The following is a 13,078-nucleotide window of genomic DNA, read 5'->3' as shown; positions in this document are numbered from 1 at the left end:
CCTATTTTGGTATTTACTGCTGTCATTTTGTGAAAAACATGTACATAAAAAATATTTGCCATCGCAGATATTTCCATTTGGTGATTTCTTCAATTTGGTGCATTGCAGTTTATAAAGTTTCAATCAGAGACAATATTGAACTAGATAATTTAAGATAAAATTCTCAAGATATCAAGATAATATTGTGTGGTGCAATTAGTTTTTCTTTGTCTCATATCAAAATATTGTAAACCTTTACCCTTCAAAGCCACATAAAATACTAAATTATCGGCACTGCATGAGAGCAGTGAGGAGGAGAAAGAGGAAATGGAGAGGAGAAAAGTGGGTGGATCTGTGGTAGCCATTGCCAATGATGGGAAGTATGAAGTCCACGCCCTCTGGACTTTATCATGGTCCAACAGAACCATTATTACAAAGAACAGAGAGAATTACTATTTTAGATGTGAATGAAAAATTATAGAAAAAATGAGTATGGGCATCACAATAATATAGAAACATGTTTATTAAATTTTTATCACTATAGAAAAGTGTTTGTTAGATTTTAAATGTGTAAAATGGAATACTATGATGTTCTATAACACCACCCACTACCTTAGTAAAAATTATATATGTCTACATAGACATGTACATATATTAATTTACTGTTTTGTATATATATACAAATGCTGATAATGTGTAGACAAACCATCACACTTACTATTGGGATTAAAAATTATATCAACCTATGGCAATTTATTAATATAATTGTTTACTTTAGTCCAGATTTTCTATTTTTGAAAATTTATCATGCACAAATTATTCTATAGGAGGAAAATAAATTTGTATATGGTTTTCCCTAGTATTTCCAAGATAAAATAACTGACCATATATTAAAAGATGTACAAACTGGCAATAAATTTCCCACTAAATGAAGAAAAATACAAAACAAGGCCTCTAGAAAAATATATGCAGTCTAAAAAGAAATTATTACTATAATTATTAATATTTTATGTATGAAGATGTAGTATTGAGGAGAAATATCATCATTGTGTTTATGATACATATTAAAAAGTCTTTGCTAGAGGCAGTAAGTTTTATAAAATTTGCGAAACATGGCAATAACGGCATTTGAAGAAATATTTTTGACATTACCCGGAATGCAGGGTCTAGAACACAGGTCATATAGGAATGGAAAGGGGTGCCCAGGAAAGTGGGGTATAGGGCTGGGGGAGGGCTCAGTATTAGAGGGGGGCAGAGTGAGGAGGGGAGCTCTCAGCACTGAGGTCTCAGAACTGACTCCATTGATGGAAGAAAGGGGAAACAAATGCTTCTCAGAGCGTGAAAGGGAACATGAATGAGGAGAGAAAAAGAAGGGAGAACCAGTCATTGGAAGAGCCATACCATATTCTAGAAATAACAGATAATCTCTATAGTGATCAAGATTCTCTGGGTGTCAGATTCTCTGGGTTCAAATCCCCGAGTCCCAGTGTGATTTGGGGGAAATTCTTTAACTACATGGCATCAGTTTCTTCATCTGAAAAAATGTGCATGATAATAGAACCCATGTCATAGAATTATTGTGAAGATTGAATAAAAGCCCAGCAGGTAATAAATGTTCAACAATTTGTAAAGGCGATCTTTTATTTATTTTTTGTACAGGAGATGAGGATTCCAACTGGTTTCCTTCTCTGTCAGAGCAGCATGTTAGCCCTTGCCGCTTGCCTCACTGGGAAATGGTGTGTTTATCTCTGAAACTTTCCAAGTGACTCCTTGTTTCCCTGGCCCAGTTAGCGGAGCCAGCGCTGGTGTGCCATCAGCCAGAGAGGCAGGGCCTGCTCACGGCCTTTCTCTCCCCTTTTGTCACAGGCAGGTGCTCGATGACAAGCTACTGGAGTCAGGGAGAGAAAAGAATGCTCCACCGATGACCTGTGGCTTCAGTCTCTTCCTGAGCCATGTGTGTCTGGGAGAAATATTTGCCCTTGGCTACGTGCTGTTTCCCACTCTGAGTCATGTCTCTTCCTTTCTCTCATTATTCTCCACGCCTACCTTTTCCGATAACGGCTTGTGCAGCCAGGCTGAGTGACCTGGCGTGTCCTTGTGCAGGCAGAGAGGTGTCTGTCCTATTTTTGGATAACTGTTGAAGTGGTGTCCTCTGACTTCTCTCACTGCTGCGTGGTCTTCTTTCTCTGCCACAGACACATTGCAACGGTCAACAGCACAAGGGAGTGGAAAAGAGATGAATGGTCACAACCTGTAGCTCAGTTTTCATTTTAACTTTTGCTTTTCTGCCACTGTATTTCAGATGCTTGATTCTAGTAGAGCCCTCACACCTCTTCCCAGGCCGCTTTTTATTCAATTAGACATAGGCGACGTTCCTTTATGGAAAAGTCTTTAGCTGACTTCAACTCCCTTCACCTGTTTAATTCCATTGCCCCCTTCACTAGGTGTTTGGGACGGGGGTGTCCAACAGCAAACCTGTGATGGTGAAGTTTGTGTCATTGGAAACTCCCATTCCCCCTTTTCTGTCCTGATTTTGTTTGGTGGCATCCCTTTTAATCAGTGCATGGTGCTCTCCTATGGCTCGCAGCTCAAGGCCCTCATACTTGGATCCCTTACGTAGTTTTTCAACATCCCTTTCTCAGGTAATCCATTCACATTAAAGTAATGGATGGCTGCTAATAGAGTGATATGTTACCCCACCCAAAGGGTATCTTTTCCTTAAGAAAGCATCAAGGTCTAAGGTCCCAATGGTGGCATTTCAGATATCAGTCCAAAGAAAGTAGCTAAGGAGTGGGTACAAAATGTTTTTAAAAATACAACAAGTGCCTTCTTTTGCTCATTTGGCTATTTAGAGGTGCATGGGGATGGGGTGGGGAATTAGGTTGATTAAATTATGGAAGCCCAAATTGTTTTTATTCCTAAAAAATATAACCTGTGCCCTAGCCAGTTTGGCTCACTGGATAGAACATTGGCCTGTGGACTGAAGGGTCCCAGGTTCGATTCCTGGCAAGGACACATGCCCGGGTTGCAGGCTCGATCCCCAGTAGGGGGTGTGCAGGAGGCAGCCAATCAATGATTCTCATCATTGATGTTTCTATCTCTCTCTCCCTCTCCCTTCCTCTCTGAAATCAGTACTAAAAATATATTAAAAAATAACTTCAATAACTTGTATATCCTTATCCTGCGCTCCCTCCTCCTTCAATTCCTTCCCTTGTCCTCCCTATATAATATATACCTTGAAGGAAAAAGATATACCAAATCCTGATTTGTCATAAATTGCATTAGCATGGTAATTTTTTTATTGCAGCACTACATAATTTAAAAAAATAATTCTTAGAGTAATGTGTAACCTTGTAAAAATTCTTTAAGTTATTGTTATCTTAAACATTCTAAAATGATAAAGTTTCAAGCTACAGAAATAGAGCTATTATTATTATTTTTAAAAAATATATTTTTATTGATTTTTTACAGAGAGAAAGGGAGAGGGGTAGAGAGTTAGAAACATTGATGAGTGAGAAACACCAATCAGCTGCCTCTTGCAGCCCCCCTACTGGGGATCGAGCCCACAACCAAGGTGCATGCCCTTGACCGGAATCAAACCCAGGACCCTTTAGTCTGCGGGCCAATGCTCTATCCTCTGAGCCAAACCGGTTAGGGGTAGAGCTATTATTTATATGATTTCTCTGCTTACTATTTAATTTGGTCTGGGTTTAAATGAGACAATGTATGGGCCTGTGTTTTCTAAAGTGTAGAATGCCATAAACACAATGCTTTAGTATTATAAATTTCAAAATGGGAAATGGGATAAAGAAATAGCAACATTCTAAAATGCCAGAAAGTATGCTTCTAAACAAGTTTCTAAGTGTTAGTGTTTTATATCCCTAAAGATGTGAAATAAATTTCAGATAAGAGAATTGGGAGTAATTACTAGAATTAGTACATTTCAAACCCCTCTTGCAAATGAAATTTTTGAAGTCGAAGCATGATTTCCACCCTAGCTCTGAAACCATCCCAAGTTTTCTTTAATTATTTATTCACATAGTCATTCATTCAAAAATATTGATTGAGCTCACTAAGTGTTGGGCACCATTTCAGTATCGCGGGAAACAAAGATGAAGTCATGCTTTTAAATCTAACTAGTAATCAAGTAGGGTTAGTTAACAAGGGTTGGTTTTACTGGGTGGTAAGTGATAATCGGAGTTTGTACAAGATTTTATATGAAGACACAGAAGAGGCACTTAATGTGGAGGAGTTTCAGAAACAGGGGTTAGACTGCCATGAGGAGAAGAGCGATCCTGGCATGGGGGCAGGCAAGAGCTGGGCACTTCAGTGAGGGCTGCAGAAGGGAGTTGCTGCAGGTGACAGTGGGGCAATAGTGAAGGCCTTGCAAACACTGTTCAAAAGTCTGGAGTTTATTGTAAGGGCAAGCACATGCAATTGATAGTTTTGAGCAGCAAGTCTTGATGGGATCACTTTGTTTTGAGGGGAAGATGGATTGGAGAAGGTCATATTGAAGGCTAGGAGTGAGGCCAGTTAACAGGCTGTAGCAACTACCTGGGCAAAAGTTGAAGATAGTAATGGTCATGGCCGTATAGCAGTGATCTTGGTAGAGAAACCTTCAAATAAAATAAATTTTAATTAATTTAGAATATAGAGTAACATTATTTTTGGGGAAAATGTCACAATGATAAAGACTTAAAATTGTTATAAATCTAGGAATCCCTGTCATGAAGAATCAAAGCCATATACACAGTTTCACAATCAACTGAAGAGTGAAAAACGAATGCATTATTTATTATATTTATAGCACCCAGCCCTCTAATTGATAGAAAATCCATGATTTTTAAAAATTCCTGGACTGAACAGATAGATTGGTTTTTGTATACGTAGCCAAGTCTTCTGACTGAAGCTACTGAAAACATGGAGCTAGAAAGCTCCTGAGAGATTTTTTTAGTTCAATCCTTCCCTTAAAGATAAGAAAATTGAGACCCCCAAGATTAAACCATTTGCAGTAGGTGACACACCTCAGTAAAGGCAATGCTGAGACTGGGATCCAGATGCTTGATCTTTTTTCATTACATTCCAATAGCTTCCCAAGAAAGGCCTCTAAATAAATTCATGGGATGTGGATGACTGAAAAGAGGGACTTTCAAAGTTCTTTGAAACTATAAAGAGCATTTTTAAAAGCCAGACACCTGCTTTATTATTAGAAGTTGGTCACTTTTCCAGATAAACTGACAATGAAAATTCTATGCTGAATCAGCAAATACACTTCACATACTCACTTTTCAGAAATAATTTTAGACTCTAGTCTGGCTTCATGGTACCAGTACCCAAGAACATGTGATTTATATTGTTTTACTTTCTCATAAAAACAAACAAACACCTGAAAACAGAAATATCAGTTTATTCAGGATTAGGAAGAGACTTTATTTCAGGAAGAAGATGAAATATAGTGGGTTTATGAACAAGCAATTCCATACTTTTCATCCAATGATAGAAAAATTAATAGGAGACCTCTGTAAGTGCTGGAAAAACAAAAAATTAAATTACCAATCTCATAATTTTCACTAATACATTCCTGAATAAGCAATAATTCATGTTTTTTAATGTATTATGAGTTTTTAAGAAGGTAATTAGTTAGAACAGAATCTTTATTGATCAGTTCTATATTTAATGTAAGAAAAGCAATGAATGTATCTATGGGTTTTTTAGAAAGTTTATTATGGATATTGAGAAAGTCTCCAAATCACCCACCTCTCAGCCCCACCAGCTAAAGAACAAACATGTTTGCACATGTGACCTGGATCAACTTGGTACAAAATTTCAGTTTTTGAAAGAGTTAATGGCAAATCTCAATAAAAATTCACTTTGAAAGTATCCAATGCTATTAAGAAATAAGGAGCTCATAGTTATCATTTTTAAAAGTTACTTGATTTTGTTATATGACTTTGTGTATATTTTTTATTTTAAAACTTGCCAAATGAGTGGTAATGCTTTCAGGTAATGATCATGAGTGTCTTTTCTAAGGATGCTATCATGGCCTAAGACAGTTTTAAAAGCCTCTTTTGAGGTTACTTTCAGAAAAATACAAGTCTCCTAATTTAATCATTAATTTGCCTCAGTCCCCAATAATATTCCAATAAATCATCCTTTATTTCACCAGTCCTGGCAATTTAGAAAAATAAAATTAATATTTGAATGAAGTTTTGTCATCTATTAAGATATTTAAATGAATGTTAATTCAGGTTCTTATAGTAATCCTGAAATTTGAGCATTTCATACTTTTAAGATGTGTAAATTGTAGTAACTACTCACATCATAGACATCATTTGTGTAAGTTATCATTTTGGAATAATGAGATTTCTAAAACAAAAGCAATGCATAACATTAAAATAGGATTCTACAGTTCACGATGATAAGAATAATTCTATACTGTGTAACAAAACTCATGTTAGACAACATATTGAAAGTTTATAGCTGTTAGTGTTTAATTTATAAATAATAGCTCAGTAGCATGGACCCAACGAATTGACAAATTTCTTGGAAGTCTCTCTACATGAATCACTGTGATACTTAAGTATAAGAAATAGGCTTTATTGTAAAATGTTATTAAATAGCACCAATATTACTTGAAGGTAAAGTGAAACATTAATAGGAATGCAGCATACTGGTTTAATTTCTAACTATAAGAGAGAAAGCATACCCTAAACAAAATAAAAATTGGATACAGATTATTTTAAGATAAACATTACTCATAAAACATTTCAGGGTTTTGCTTATAAAGTTAGAAAAAAAAAGCCAGTACATTGGTCTTTTACATTCTATTCCCAAAGAAGATATATATGCTTACATAATCACGACAGTGCAATCTCAGCAGTAAAATTCCTGCTCATTCTATATAGTTACTCATTCTATATATTAGCTCAACAAGAACACAAATATAATAAAAGTGCTTGAAAGCAATCTGATTAGAGCAACATTTACATTAAGTACAAAATATACAGTAAAATGAAATTTCTTGTTAAATAGGATTAGAGATTAACAATACCTTATTTAAAGGAACACACTTGCATGAATCAATTTTCACATTTGTTTTATTATATTTGATAGCCCCTATCACTACTGTATGCTTTCATTTCTGCAATTTCTAGAATCTTTGTATATCTTATCGCTAAGAGTCCCTATGACTTTATCTGCAAAGGTAACTTCAAAGTATTACTTCCAAAGTAAGAAAATAAGAAATTCCATACTTTTATGGCAGTTGTGCAAAAAAACCACTGCAGTATTTGAGAGAAATGTATCTTGATCATTATAAATTCATCATGATAAAAGATATACTTTTGTACTAAAGCAAAAAGTGTTTGCCTTTAAAAATAGTGTTGTCAACCTATTGTGTAATTCTGGTTATAAAGTTAGATATGAAATCCATGGTTATTAATTATTAAAGCATTATTTGAAAAAAATTTGCCAAGAAACATTCCTAAATGTGGCTGCCCATCTTAAGGAGCACAGTTGGGGAATGAACGGAACAGTAGTCGCTTTATGCCGTAACAACAAAGAAGTAGGACAGTATCCAAATCTGCAGACCTGGGACCACGTGTTCAGTCGCGGCTCAGCTGCACGCTGACAGAAGAGAGGATGCGCCCTGCGCTCACACACAACGGGGCAATGACAACGTCTGTCACACTCTTCCATATGGTCTGCACTGAAGGCTGGATCATTAGGCAGGTCTTTACAAAAGGCATTATAATCCTGGAATGGAGGAGGAGAGACGTGTAAGGGTTATTGGTGTTACCAAATAAGGCCACTGGCTCCTGCACATGCGTGAAAAGATATAACAATGGCCTAACTCACCTAACTTTGGCTGAGCTTTTGAAACAAAATAAAGTGACCCACATAGTGATAAGATGCACAGAAGATAAGTTGCTTAAAAACTAGTCAGGCAGGGAGATGACAAACAGTAATCTTATTTCTTTGGGTGGTATGCTGTCTGAATCAGTAAAACAAAAAATAAACCAAACTGTAAATTTATCTGACCTTTACCCCTAAACATTAACCTGCCAAACTCTTCACATTTCTCTGGGGTTCTAATTCCTGGTAGCCTTTCTTGTTGCCTTATTCCACTTCACTTCCCCTTAGGACAGGCTGGGCTGAATGCTTGTGTGTGTGTGTGTGTGTGTGTGTGTGTGTGTGTGTGTGTTTGTGCTTCTAACATATTGAAACAAACTTCTTAATCCTCAAATGTATAAAAAAGCATCACAAACAGATGCTTATATTTCTGTCTTTCCTACTAGAATCGAAGTTCTTTAAGTGAGGACATATGAGGTGAAGTGAATTTAGCCATCTGTTGACATTTATATTTTTAATTTTTCATAATAATTACATGTACTGAAAAGGGTTGTGTGGTATAGTTAAAAGAGCCCTGCAATTTCTTAGGTGAGAAAAACTAGATGATATTGAAATTATTTTATTCATGTGCCTCTTCTTGAAATAACTGCATATTCTCATATTCCTCTGAATATGGCTTCTCTCTGTCACCCTCTGAAGATTGTTTCCTGCTGCAGTGGTGCTCTTAGAGCACAGTGGTATTTGTGAATTCTCAGGCCTTGACGGCAGCCTCAATGGAATTTTTATTATTACCTGGGTGGGCACAGGAAGTGGGATTGATTTTCTTGGCTTGCTTTTAAAATGTGACTTAAGTAACGGCCTATGGTACTTATTCCAAAGAGAAGGAAAGATCAGGCAACTGTCTGGTTGCAATATTTTTAGAATACTGAATTATTCATATTGACTGTTTACTATACAGATTATACTTATCTTGTGTTTTGTTCTAAATACTAAAGACTTGAAGCAATCTCGAAAGAAAATTAATTACTAGGTGTTTCAGAGCTAAAGAGTTGAATAGAAACTTGAATGATGGCAACGTTTGGCTTCTTATTCCATTAGTTTCTCATTTTATGTGTGGCTTTGGGTAAATTACTACAAATTGAAGTATGACTTGGAAATCTTAGAGACTGGCTATCAGGATTATGTGCCCTTGAAATGTCCAAATGCTGCTGTCATTATAATAAATATAACTATTTTGAAGTCAGAATGAAAACAATTATAACAAAATAATCTCAAATTGACATACTACAAGGCTTAAGTTTAGATCAGAAAACTTCTTAATCAAATCCACTTCATTCAATATATAATTAGCTTGCCTTTCTTCCTCAGGCTAAGAGATTTATCATCTTCATAACTTGTTAGATTTCCATGTCTTAAGAGGGAATTACGCTCGGGACAAAAGTGGATTTTCCAGTTCAGCAGACTGCAGTACCCACACTTGACATTAGTTCATAGGACGTGCTGAACTCATTTTAATGTTATTTTCTTTAAGTTGTTGTTCTCTCACTTTGGATCAAAGACTCCAAAGATCCTCTGATCTCAAACAAACTGTTTCCTCAACATCCTAGATAGTACCCCTTCAGAAACCCCAGGCAATTTGGAATAACCCAAAACTTGGTTGAGGCTCAATGTGGCCAACCTAAATACTTCTTCTATTTTAAAAAAATTGATTTAGAGAGAAGGGAGAGAGAGAGAGATGAGACTAGGGATCAAACTCTCAACCTGGGTATGTACCCTGATGGGAAACGGAATCCAGCACCTTTTGGTGTATGGGATGAAAGTTCCAACCAACTGACCCACACTGGCCAGGGCCAAAAACTTCTTAAATAAATCTTATAATTTATAAGAGCATATATTCCTCCATTGGATAATAAAGCTCTCAGGGCAGAGACTTTATTTAGCTTTGCATTAACAATAGTGTCATGCAGATTGAATTGTCATAGCAATTTGCTTTATTAAAAAATCTTCCGGAAAATGAGACTGATACTGCTGCATTCCCATCAGAGGAACCAGGTATTTGAATTGTATTCCAGCAAATATAAGGGGTAAGAGAGCTCCAGCCAACATTTCTTGGTATGATTTACTTGTGATCAATAATTTGCAATCGCCAAATGGTGGCTACCTCAGCCTGAGTGTGGTGTGGAATCAAACTAATTTCCTGGATCCTAATGACCTGAACTCTGGCCTGGGATACATCACCAGACTGAGTTCAGGGTTGTTGTTGTTTTTTTGTTTGTTTGTTGTTGTTGTTGTTATTTTCACTTGTTTCTTTATAGAATTTAAAAATCAGACCCGTTGTGATGATGTGATGTTTTCATAGCTTTGGTCACATACTCCCTATCAAAAGAAAAAAAAGAGAAAGAGCGAGGCAAGAGAGAGTGAGAGAGAGAGAGAGTGCACAAGCTTACTCAAATAGGTTTGATATTCTCTAAGGTCTCTAAAGATTAATCTACTAGTATTTTATCCAGGTATAAACTAACTTTTAAGCATTTTTGTTTGAAGTGACTTCTCTACTTGCAATCAAAGCTGTCTGATGACACATGTATGATGGTTAAATATTAATGTCCCACATGAACGCAATCTGAGAAGAAAGCTGAAGTTAAATAATACATTTCATGTGGCTGAAAAGGAACTGGTTTGATGATTCACCATACACAAAAACCCCTATGGTGCTCAGGACAGCCAGGTGGAGAGAAGCATCATTTGGTTAATTGTAGTTTTACTTATATCTTTCCACCATTTAGAAAATGAAAACCTTTTTGTTTTCAAGTCTTCCACAAGTGCTTTAGGAAAACCTGGCTTTGTTGTATAAACATGGCACTCTACATTTCCAAATAGCTTCGTAGCCAACGTTTCACAATATGCGGTGGCTTCCCAGTTTTTCACATTTTTGAAAGTGAGAAAACTAACACAGAGGTTAGATAACTGGTTTTAGTTAATTAGAAATCCAAAATTTTATATGCGGAATTTTAAAAAATCCATGTATTGCCCCGGCTGGGTGGCTGTTCGTTTCAGCATCATCCTTTACACCAAGAGGTTGTGGGTTCCATCCCTGGTTGGGGTGAGTGTGGGAGGCAACCCATCGATGTTTCACTCTCTCATTGATGTTTCTCTTTCTCCCTTTCTCTTTCTCTACAAAATAATAATAATAACAATAAAACAACAACCACAAACATATCCTTGAGCGAAGATGAAAAACAATCCATGTGCTAATGTCAGAATATGAACTAACTATACATCTGGCCTTTGTGGATCTGTGGATATATAAAGGCAAAGATTTTCATTCCTTTAGCAGTCTTCTGGCATTTTCAACATAGTTTAGCTGTTTACAATCTTTAGTGATCAAACGGAATTGATGTTCATTCTTTCTCCTTTGCCTATTTGGTGAATTTTTATTCACCATTTTTAGACTCTTTTCTCTGCCCACATAGCCTTCCCTGTGCCTCCGGCCTCCTCCACAGGTTTAAGTGAGTTTTCTCAGCATCCACCTCTGTACCCAGCCAGCTGCCCTGCTGTGCTGTGAAGAAGCTGAAGGCAGACCCTGCATCTTTCTCATGCCGGGCCCAGGGCTCTGCACAGACTAAGCATTCAGTAAAGTTTCCTGGTTGAACTAAACAGCTAGCTAACTGACTGAAGAACTTGATTCGGATGGTAAAGGGGAATGGAGACTAATTTTGTAACTTCTAACGAGGAACACACTACGAGTGAGGGTGCAGCAATCCCATGATTCAGAAAGGCATGGCGGCACCTGAGGTTACACATTTGACCTGGATGGACTAAAGCACAAGCTTGGCAACTGTTGCCTCTCCAATAAAGTGGATATCTTTTAAAACAACAACAACAAAACACCTTGGTAAAATGTGGCATTGTCCCTTAAAACTTTTTGATACTTAAAACTGTTCTCCAAAGCTTTATGATGCATGTTGAGTGTGAATAAAGCTACTCAAAGTATCCTATCGATGTCCAGTAGGTTTGCTGTATGTATTTTCCCTTTTAACTGGAATTGTTCAGAAGTGAAAAGGGAATCTGGAGGCCTTCTCATTTCATAATCCCGCAGTTTGAATTTTCATTCGTCTGGTCTCATTCTTGCCATTTGCCCCTGGCAGGAAGCAGGTTTTCCATCCTTTTCCAGTGATCCTGTCACTGGCATTCTGCTCAGAGATCGCTTTTGTTTTACCCCAAGCATAGGTGGTGACTGCATACGAAGTGATGAAAAAAACCTAAGAGCCCTGCCCCAAACCAGAGGTACAAGTCCCAACACAGCTAGAGACAGAGCAGCCTGTGGCAGGGAACTAGGCCTCCAGTTTCCACCTCCACAGGCGGCTGGGGGACATCCCCTCTGTTTAAACTCCTAACCCAGCCCGTGGCTCTCCTCGCCCCCGCCCCCGCCCCCACCCTAGGATTCTAAAGAAAGCACAGGCTTTGAAGGCCCCCCCACCTTCTCGCTAGGGTGTCAGGAGCTGCTGCGAGTCCCCCCTGCATGCCAGCCTGGGAGAAGGGGCGGGCAGGGGGCAGGGGGGCAAAGAACATTCCCAAGCTGGTCCACCCCCCCCCCACCCCCCTCCCCCCCCCCACACACCCGGGGTGCCCCTTCTCACCAGATGTGCAGACAGCTGAGGGTGGCAAAGAGAATCCCCGCGGCAAAGGCCAGGGGGATCGCCAGGAACAGGGTCAGGAACTTGTAAACCACGATTTGCTGAGCTCGAAGAGGCATGGCTGCAGATCCACACGTTGTCGAAGGAGTGCGTGGACTGGGGCTCGGCGATCCACATCCTGAAAGTCCAGCTGCGGGAAGGGGGGCGGGGATGCGGGAATTGTCACCAAACCTGCGCCCCCGGGACCCAGGAGCCTCAGGGCGGGGAGAGCAGAACGGGAGGGCTTGGCAGGGGTGCCCCACCTTCTCCTGGGGTCAAGGTCGGCTCCCAGAAAGGAGGCTAAGAATTCCTGGCTACGCAGGCGGCCCGCGGCTGGTGGTTCTGGGTCCCCGGACCCCGCGGGGCTGACCCAGTGGCGTGGGGTGGGGTGGGGGCAGAGGTAGAAAGAGGGGGGGTCCCCGCACCTCCTCGACGGGTGGGGAATGCGGAGAGGCTCAGGCCAGGTTTGACCAGGCCCTTCCGGCTTTCACTTGAAAAGCTCCTTGGGTTGTTCGGATCCCAACGCGATCCAGAGCCCCGCCCTTTGGAAGGGGGGGCAAGTTAAAGCCCCTGGT

The 13,078-nt window shown here is 39.0% G+C and overlaps 1 protein-coding gene across 1 annotated transcript; it reads right to left on the bottom strand.

Moving 5' to 3' along the window:
- Window positions 1-5,370: 5,370 nt before the first annotated feature.
- CAV2 (caveolin 2) lies at window positions 5,371-12,677 on the bottom strand. Its single transcript, XM_023763799.1, is given in 3 exon segments — window positions 5,371-7,734; window positions 12,468-12,578; window positions 12,580-12,677. Coding segments are annotated over 3 exon segments (324 nt in total). The 5' UTR covers window positions 12,642-12,677; the 3' UTR covers window positions 5,371-7,583.
- Window positions 12,678-13,078: the final 401 nt, after the last annotated feature.

The sequence above is a fragment of the Myotis lucifugus genome, unplaced genomic scaffold, assembly GCF_000147115.1.
Source record: "Myotis lucifugus unplaced genomic scaffold, Myoluc2.0 scaffold_301, whole genome shotgun sequence".
Taxonomy (NCBI): Eukaryota; Metazoa; Chordata; class Mammalia; order Chiroptera; family Vespertilionidae; genus Myotis; species Myotis lucifugus.
This window is presented reverse-complemented; position numbering and strand designations above follow the sequence as displayed.